Raw genomic sequence first — 10,166 nt, forward strand, 5'->3', positions numbered from 1 at the left:
CGCTGACTTGAGTTGATTTGACAAAATGGGCTCACAAAATGAACTTACAAATGTAAACCTTCTTATATCTTCATAAATATTAGGCTTGCGCATACCTGGCACATTCATACTAGCACGTATATCAGAGTACTAGTGCTCAGAATCTCGTGTTTGAAACATAGCCTCGAAAAACAGTTTAGTCGCTAAGAATGACGTCCCTCTGTCTAATTTATTTTGAGTGGTATTGGGCCTTTGAAAGGCAGTGTGCCTTTTTTTTTTTTTAACAGCGAAGAACAATTTTGTCAGGTTTAATTTAATTACCCTACATAAAGGTAAAAAAGATAAAACTTCAACGCTTTTTTTTTCCTGGCTTGGATTTGACACAAAAAGAAATTAAAGTTAAACCTATTTATAGCTTAAAATTATATGATTTGAAAATGTGCGAACTGTTAAGTGTTTTTGTTCAATTCTAGCTACGCGTTCGTACAAAGAAGTAAAGTCTATCTCATATTGCTGAAATAATTTTGGCTAATCTGAAGGTATACAAACTGCTAATTGATAAATTGACATTTACTTTTGGTTACCCTTCATATTTTTAAAGTATGAGTTTTAGATAGACTGAATACATAACAACCAAAAATTATGTTACTATAATCTTTTTTTTGATCATGAAAGGTAATGCGTAGATCATATTTAATCGACCTTATTGTTCGGCCATAAATTTATACAAAACGTCTTGAGTGTAAACAAAATTTCTACAAATAGTTATTTTTCATCTCTTGTACGATAGGAACTCAAGTACACAATATGTTCAAGCTGTAAAACAAAAATATTATAGTATTGAAAATATTATGCATCTGGGTACGTATATTATCATTTTACTCGTAGTAATAATTACCGCTAACATCGTCGTCGCACGATTTCTGGCTAGCGTCGCGCGCGCACCAGGTGTCGCCGGGGTGTGCACCGTAAATTCAGCAGCTATTTATGAATTCATTATTCAGAGCTGTATTGCTAGGTTGCTAATGGGCCATCCGCCGAATACTGGTCTTGAATTCTTATGTGCTCTACATTGATTTAGTTAACCCCTCGCATATGTTTAATGCTGAACTGGAATGCAATTTGTTTATATTTGTTTACCGAGTGTGAGTGATTTTGGCGTGGTTTACGCAGTGGCATGTTTGTTTGCATAATTTCTCTGGATGCAGACAAGTTGATATTAGTTTAAATTGTTACTATACTGAGCTATATCATATCCAACGTTTGGCGGCACACATAAACCGGTATAACCTTACAAGGGATATGAGATCGCTGATAATATGCAAGGTTTCACACCATCGAAATGGTGCCATTCAAATTATCATTCTGGTTTATGTGTAACCTTTGTGCTATCGTGGGAAAATGAAATAGGAACAGAGGAGCGCGTTGCTCGATGTACAGGCTGGGCCGCCTTGAAGTTAGCCTAGGGGTGAGGGGTGTCTTGCCTACTCCGATGTGTACACGCCCCTCACTCGGCGCTTTCCAAGCTTCGGCATTGCACCTCTTAGTGCGCTGAATGCTATCACCATTATCGTTGGTCGCTCGACGCGTGCAGCGCGAGGAAGCTCGCCGCCAGTAGCAGCTAGAGCGCGCGCTGGCTGAGCGCGCTCGAGCTGCTGCTAGCGGCGAGCTTCCTCACGCCGCACGCGCCGAGGTAGCAAAGATAGCAATGATAGCTTTCAGCGCACTAAAGAGGCGCAATGCCGAAGCAGCCGAAGCTTGGAAAGCGCCCAAGCAAGGGGCGTATACACAAATACTTTGTATACACATCGGAGCAGACAACACACCCTCGACCCTAGGCTAACTTCCAGGTGCCGCCGCCTGTACCGCGAGCCACGCACTCCTCTGTTCGTATTTTATTTTCCTCCGATGGTACCTAGTGTGTACGAGTATTTAACGCAGTCAACAATTCAACGCATTTTTACGATATATGTTTTTTTTACTAAATGTGCGCATCTTTAGTTCTATATAACTCCTGAATTAGGCTTGTTTTTTTTTCTCACATAGGAGATTGTACAACTACATGATATAAAATTATTAATCTTGGTTCATTTAAGGCTTTTTTTTATTTGTGCATAATGTATACAAAGGCAAGTCTAATTAACCTTTTACGCGTTACTCACATTAAAATTAAGCCCCTGAATATTCCTAGACTACCTAAACTTTCAAATTTTTCTAAAAGTTTTTTTTTAGTAACGTCGCAGCGTTGCAAGTGATACCAACAAAATGGCAGCCGTCGGCGTTCCAGCATTCCGTCTGTTTCCTCCAGCCAAACTCGTCTTACCCTCGCCCTCTCTTCTTGAGTTGCAACGAACTATAGCAGGACTTGCGTTTTGTTCTCAGCTTTCTCTCTTCTGCGTTAAGACTCTCCAATTCAAAGTCAAGGCTTAGCGCATGAGGAGTACCTTTTGTCAAGCGCAGGAAAGCTGGCGCTCCTGCGTTTGAGACGCACCGTTTTTGCAGGAGCGCTTGTTCTGCGAAAGCATGTTTCAAAACCGCTACTTTAAGTCTTATGTAGTTCGTATAGGGTATGGCAGACAGAAAAGTATAAAATATTATACCCTGAATTGCTATAAATATGGGGAGACAGAAGAAAATTGGCAGCGATTTTCACCTTCAAAGTCCTTTGATGTATGAAATGCCGTTTTTTAGGAGCGATTGTTCCAATCGTTCGGAAGACAATAAACATTCGTTACGGTAGTGAAGAACCTGCTTTTATCTGTTCATTAATACATGTCACGAGACGTATATGTTTCCCGCTAAATTTAGCGGGAAAACTGAATGAGTGTATTGGTCACATCGTGTCAGATCACGTGACGTCGATCACCCCCACCAAACTTTTAGCGGGCGAACTGGATTGGTGTCTAGGTCACAAGACGTGATTTTTTCTGATAAAGCTAGCGGGGAACTGAATTTTTGTTCGTATAGGTCATGTGACTTCAATTTTCTGATAAAATTAGATGGTAAACTTAAAGCTCCTTTATATGAAAAAGTAGCTACATCCTTTGATGAATGCCGCCTGCTATCTTTGGGCCGATCCGGGCGGTGCTACCGTCGACGCGCGAGCGCGAAAGAGCAAAATATAACAATAAGAATGAGCATGAGGGGCGAGGTGGGAGAAGGAATGCCTTAGCTGTCGGAGTGCAGTGCATGCTATGAGCTCATGTCGCCAATCAAATAACGCCGACTGTGCAAAGTCACGGCTTTGATCGTCTTTCTTTGAGCATATCCTTCGAGGCTGGTAGACCGTGACAGTGCGCTTTTAGCCTGTGTGTATGTATTTGCGTGTCTTTCAGCCATTGACTGCGCTCTGACTCAAGTATTGGAAGGCCGTCTGCTGCTTGGGCCGATCCAGGCGGCGCTACAGTCGACGCGCGAGTGTAAAACCATAGCCTCCTCTATACGGAGAAAGCCTGGCGCGTCGCGTGAAAAGACGGCCGCCGTAAATGGGAAAGGAGGGGTGGAGAAACGGGAGCGGAGAGAACCTTCGCTGCTAGCGCCACAAAAGAGCGAGCGGCCAAACGCAGAAACAATCTTTTCTTTTTCTCTCTCTTTTCTTGTCGCTATCGTGGAGAGGAGAAACTCACGTCCACCCTTTCCCGTTTCTCCCTGCGCCCTTTCGAATCGCCGCGCCCGTTTCTCCCGGAGCACGAAAACGACGGTGACGAAAACACAAAAACAAGCGTGGTTCGGGGAGCGGCCGCTCATGACCCAAGCGCCCGCTGTCTAGGTCTGCCTTTTCTGCTCTGCGCTACCATATTGGTCACCGTTCGGCGCGCTCCTCCTCTCCTTTTTCCTGCGGCCGCGCGCCCTATTGTTCCGTTGTCGATGTGCCAGGCTTTCTCCGTATAGAGGAGGCTATGGTAAAACAGAAAACAAAAGGATAAAGGTGTGCGCGCTAGAAGAAGAAGGAGATGTCGCTACCTTTCTTATTCAGGGGCATTAGCTAAACTGAATCGATATTTTGGCCAGAAGACGAGAATAGTCCCACTAAATTTAGCGGTAAAACTGAGTTGACGTATAAGTCACGGGCTGTCTATTTCCCCAAGGTGTATAGGACGCATAATGTCACGTATCGTCATGTGACGTCACGTGACGCGACATTTCCCGCTAAATTTCGCTAAAAGGCGCGGACGGACGGACAAAATGTTGGAATCAGGGGTAGGCTTAAAAAACATTTCAAGCTTTAAAAACGAGGCGTATTAGCTTATAATTGCAACATCTTCCAATGCCGGGGTAGGAGCAAAATGCCCCTACAAGAAGTTACGCCATGCAAGACGGGCGGACAGCTGCGTATAAATGGTGTGTGGAAAACCTTTTTCTTTCATTTTTTTATTCGGGGCGTTAACATGGAATACTTCCACCACCAACTTCCACGAACCAGAAAGCCCAATGGCAACGTCACCTCTGGTTGAGCGGACCTTATGAGAGGGGTACTTTGTAGACATTCGACGGCCTTAGTCTAAATGATGTGCACAATAAACCTTACTCAAAAGTTCATCACAGCAGCATTGGCGGTCACCATTTCTTGGTCACGAAGCGTGGGATTGAATCCGAGTCGTCGCCGAATGCTGACGCGGCACTCGTGTTCAGTACATGATCAGAGCGCGTGCTCAAACAACGGCGTACTCGGACCATTGACCAAGCTGCTAATATGTGTGCACACATTAAGAGAGGTTATATGAGCCGTTGGAGCATACTTGCTGACGCCATTTATTGCCGTTGGAACATACATTGCTGACGCAATTTATTGTGGACTGCAATTATAGCGGTTTGCGACATTCTATATTATTTTGCTCTGTCTAACGTTTGGCGTTAATGTCGCACGCCTGGTCTTGCTTAAAACCCATTGAGTGTATCGGGTCCAGTTTACAATGTACCGCTTGATTCAACAAAAGATAAACTTCTCTCCTATTTTTTTTTCTCCTAAGGGCAACCTCAGCGTGAAGTGACATCACCAAACGGAACCTGCTACAATCTTAATTTCAACTTCCTCTGTGAATCAGGCGGCTGCCGCATACATCACCAGGAATGTTGGCAAAAACGCTGGACTAAATATTCAGAAAAATACGTATTATTCAGCACTCCATTGTGCTATGTAGTGAGATCATTACAAGATGACGAGGGCTATGAATGTGGGTATAATGAAATCATTTCGCCAACTGCGGAAACTGATAAAAACATTTTCCAGGCACACACAAAAAAAGAAAGTGAATGCAAATAAGATTTTGCGAAATATTCAAAATTGTTTCGCCCTTAATACCAGCTCAAACATTTTTTAAGTCACGTGGCGTCAAGGAACCGATAACTAAGCTTTTAATTGGTGGAAAACTGCTTCAAAATGCCGTGAGAATTCATGCTTAAAAAGTTTACTCCGACTTAGCACAACAAAGATGTAACCAGTTGAAAGACGTTTCGCTACTTACGCGGGTGGCATCTTCAGGATGAAGTGACACGAATGAGGCGAGAGCCCTCTTCCATAAAAGCTAAAAACAATAGACTTTTCCACCGCCTATCACAGAGACTAAAAATCCCGAGTCTTTGGGCTGTGGACGCCTTCGCGCCGTCAGATATTCCGCAGAAGAGAGCTACTGCGCATGCTCAGAACACGTTCGACAGCTAATAGACAAGGATGGCAGCGCGCAAAGGCGATTATTGGAAAGGTTTATAGGAGGCGTCTTTGTCGCAGTGGCAGGCAGGACTGCACAATACCGCTTGGCTGACTTGTTGCGGAAACTTATATGGCTCCTTTTATAGTCACACAAAAGTCTGGTGCGCTTCACGGAAGATCAACGGTTCGTGACTATACTCAAACCAGTGTTGTACACGTTCCTCAAAAAAAAAAAACAAAAAAAAAAACGAAAGCTCGTTTCTTGTTTCTTCTGAGTTTTGGAACGCGTTCCCCTTACAAGTTACATCTGTGAAAAAAGAACTCGTTGCCGTTATAGTTTAAAAAAACCGTTACATACACGTTAGATTTGTATTTTGATGATTACCATATTTAATTAAATCAAGCATAGTTTTTTATTTATCCTTTTATTAGGCAGTATACAAGTTTGTACGTCGTGATGGAAAGGCACCGGGAGAAGAAAACAAGCGGGAGTAGGGTTTCATTTGTTGATATATTTCAGTTAAAACTCTTAGCTTTTAACTATATTCATGCTTGTAGTGGACGATTCAGACGAGCCGATTGTAATTTTACCCTACATTGCATGAGCATTTTACAACAACCTCAAACGTTTCAATTCAACAAAGTACCTTGTTAGAACTTAACAATAGTTGCATCTCGATGAAGACGACCAAGTGAAGAAGAAGGTAGGGCTTTTGGAAGGTCAGTCTTGAAAACTACAAGTAGTTCTTTGTGAAAATTAAATTTGCTATTCAATCCAAAATTTTTTTTTGTATTTATAAGGGATTAGTGTTTGGGATACAAGGGTGAGTTTGACGTCTGGCAACCTGTGATTTTGTGGTAACTGTAGGTCTCGTTATGAAGTTCAGAAATGGCTGTAGCCGGCCTTAGATTTCCGGGTGTATAGGATTGGCGGGACCAAAGAAAGGGGCTGAGTTTGAAACGACCCTACTTTTTTGTCTTTTCCTACGACTAAGAGTATTACTTTGTATACCGCAGTTTCGGGCACTCCAAAAAGGATCAATCTCCACCAGCTCTTCTGCACCTTAAACTGCTAGCAAACGAGGACCACTCAAAATAATCCATAATATTAGTAGCCAAAAAAGTTGACGAGATCCTGCACTTCGTAAAAATATTGTTTTTGTACTTCCAAAATTTTCCTGTTAAAAATTGTGCGTCGCCTATCAATACCGCCCGATCAGGCCGAGTTCCACTCACTCCGAGGAAGTCACACGGGAAATGCTATCATGGAGAAATACTGTATCGATACTCAATTGTGTGAGTCGGGTGCTGCGGAGGGCCAGGGCTGCCTTGTGGTCCGGGTCTTCCCTGGGCTCGCTGAGCACCGTTTCGTTGGAACTCTGTGTCCTCGCGCACACACCACGATATTCGCCCTTCTTTTTCCCTCACGGCGCCGTCCCTCTACGTGCAGTGCTGCTCATTGTCCCCCACAAAATAGAATAAAACATTACCCCACTGGACGAAAAAAGGGAGCGCCGTTACTCTTCCCGTTCCAGTAAAAATGTAACGCGTTCCCATTCCAGTTCCAGAAATTCAAAATGGAACGACGGCGTTCCTTCGTTCCTCCTAAAAGGAACGCGTTCTAGGAACGCCGTTCCGTACAACACGGACTCGAACATTCCACCCGGTCGAGTAAAGCTTAAAAAGGGGCTGGGTGCTGAAACTGCCTAGATCCAAAGACCCTGACCATTCAGCCACGAACGTAGCGAAGAATTGCAGTCCTGGCGCTTGTGTAGCTAATATGTTCGTCCAATGGTAATCTATATATATATATATATATATATATATATATATATATTATATATATATATATATTCTTGTTTTGTTTTTTCTTGCCCTAAAAAAATGAAGTATGCATCCAAGGTAGCAATAGGCCGGAAAGCACAATAGCTTATGGAATTTGCATATACAGGGTGTTTCACTAAAGGTGAACAAATCCGATAATGCGAAAACTACGCATCGCGCCGAAAAACGGCTTTTTGTCGTTTTGGTTCAAGGCCAGGGGCCCATTTAGGAAAATTATTAAAGTTCGGGATAATTAAGTTGTTTATTATTTTTGTGTAATAAACTTTTTAATATTGTGTTTAAGAGCACGGTTTCAATTAGAGCTTTGCTGACCATCATCGAAAAACACTAAATTAATAGATTTCAGAACAATAAAAGGCACGCGCGGTATTTTACGGCTTTCTGAAAAACCGCCCAACATCGACGGATTTTTCCGTTTACGTTTGCAATCGGAGCGCTTCTCGGCCCCGACGGCACCGCGCCCCGTGGAGAAATAGTGCAACCAGCCTCTGCTGCGTTGGGCGAGGACAGCGCAGCAGAGGTTGGTTGCACTCTTTCTCTACGGGGCGCGGTGCCGTCGGGGCCGAGAAGCGCTCCGATTGCAAACTTAAACGGAAAAATCTGTCGATGTTGGGCGGTTTTTCAGAAAGCCGTAAAATACCGCGCGTGCCTTTTATTGTTCTGAAATCTATTAATTTAGTGTTTTTCGATGATGGTCAGCAAAGCTCTAATTGAACCGTGCTCTTAAACACAATATTAGAAAGTTTATTACACAAAAATAATAAACAACTTAATTATCCCGAACTTTAATAATTTTCCTAAATGGTCCCCTGGCCTCGGACCAAAACGACAAAAGCCGTTTTTCGGCGCGATGCGTAGTTTTCGCATTATCGGATTTGTTCACCTTTAGTGAAACACCCTGTATATCGCCAGCGTCGAATTTCACGGGTCATGAAGCATTGAGATTTGAATTCGGAGCCACCCGCCTGCAGATAATATTTTAGGCTTCTGGTAAAAGAACAGGATATATAAAAGAATAAAACATATTATCAAAATAATAAAGTTCAACGGCCTAAATGAAACAGTAAAAACAGTTTCATTAGAGGAGACGAGTGGTCAAGGCGTGTGTACTAGCGTGTATTCCGAGTTTTGTATTTCACTTCTACCTAGACAAAAAGTCACGGATGGAAAATAAGGCTTTTGGTTTTTTCTGACATCATGTCGAGGTCCCCCCCCCCCCCCCCACTCACCTGCACTCTTTTTGCAAAAGAAAAAGAGAAACATATTCAAATTACGGGGTTAAAACCCTTTATTGCATGTTCATCGGGGAAGCAGTCGGCAGTCATCTCGCTCAAAATTTGTTTTGATTATATATAAAAACAGTCCAATATTAAAGTGCTCCTGACTAAACTCGTTCGGAATATAAAAAACTAGAACATTGTTGATATAGTGCCGCATTGCATATCGCAAAAGCTCACAACGAAAGCTACACCGACGAACATAAAAGTTAAACTAAAAGACAAAAATAATTGAGGTGCTCAGTGCCATTCGTTTGAAATAATATTTCAACGATTACACTGCGCTCGTGAAACTTGAATCGCATTTTTATTTTGTTCTTGTGCAAATTTTAAAAGGAATCACTTCATTCTTTTTTTTTACATTTTCAGGTTAAGTAAACTCCTAATCATATTTACTCCGTTATAACATTTGTCTTTAATAGTTATACAGAGCAAACTGTTATTTACTAAAATGCCCGGCCTGCCCTTTGTCACAAAGATATCGCTCTTTTTTTTTTCCAGCTTGTGAATTCTGGTTGAGTGAAGACTGGTTGAAGAAAAATGTGACGATTCCTCAAGTCGTTACAATCCTAGAAAAAGAAGACAGCGATGAAATCGAGAAAAGTGAGGAAAGAGAGGAAAGCTATGAAAGAAAGGAAAGCGTACAATGCGAGGAGGAGCCTCGCACTGCGAATAAAACTACATATTTGTACGATTCATTATTTAAGGAACTTCCGTCCAGCTGTCGATACGCCTTTCTACTCAACTGCGGATATCCGAAATACCGAATTTATGACAAGAAAGACTGCGACAAGATAAATGAAACAGAAAATGCTGAATCACGCGACGCTAGCGGAAGCAATTAGCAGAATCATTTCTGCAAATACGCTTGCCGTCTCTGTATCGGATTCGGACCTCGTGCTCCAACCATCGACATCGTGTCTTTCGAGGTTGTTTTTGGTTGCTCCCCGAATGTGAACCAGTATATAGTATCTAAGACAGTCATTTAAACACTGCGGATGATTTAGTACAAGTGCAATAAGCAGCAGCACTTCGTGCCGTGTGACATCTACAGAAGAAATCTTACGTCCGCAGTGCGTGGAAGGAAAAAAAAAAACTAGTTATGAAAAAGCAAACTTTAGCGACTAGTACCAAAGATAGACTTGGTGTTGGTTTTATAGTAATAAAATTGTGTGAAAACCTTGAAGTATTTTTTAATTACGATTTGTGTTTTAAAAATGGTTTCTGTGAATAAAAGAAGGGGCCTGAGATTCTGCAGTGTTTGGCGACCGACTATACTCTCAGAAAAAGGGGGGTGTAGTCTTACGCTCTTTGTGTCGTATAATACACCCCAAAACTTCAGTTTACTACAAAAAGCGCACTGGCGTCGAACCGACGGTAGCAGCTTTCGCTAGCGGCTTAATAGCCGAGTAGTA

At 42.4% G+C, this 10,166-nt stretch overlaps 1 protein-coding gene across 1 annotated transcript; it reads left to right on the plus strand.

Moving 5' to 3' along the window:
- Nucleotides 1–770: 770 nt before the first annotated feature.
- On the plus strand, nucleotides 771–9,933 carry LOC120843410. The gene is made up of 3 exons (XM_040214785.1): nucleotides 771–840; nucleotides 4,950–5,153; nucleotides 9,253–9,933. Exons 1-3 carry the CDS (start codon nucleotides 831–833, stop codon nucleotides 9,594–9,596), a joined length of 558 nt encoding a protein of 185 aa, XP_040070719.1. The 5' UTR covers nucleotides 771–830; the 3' UTR covers nucleotides 9,597–9,933.
- The last annotated feature ends 233 nt before the right edge of the window (nucleotides 9,934–10,166 follow it).

The sequence above is a fragment of the Ixodes scapularis genome, unplaced genomic scaffold (genome assembly GCF_016920785.2).
Source record: "Ixodes scapularis isolate PalLabHiFi unplaced genomic scaffold, ASM1692078v2 PGA_scaffold5__190_contigs__length_132052651, whole genome shotgun sequence".
NCBI lineage: Eukaryota > Metazoa > Arthropoda > Arachnida > Ixodida > Ixodidae > Ixodes > Ixodes scapularis.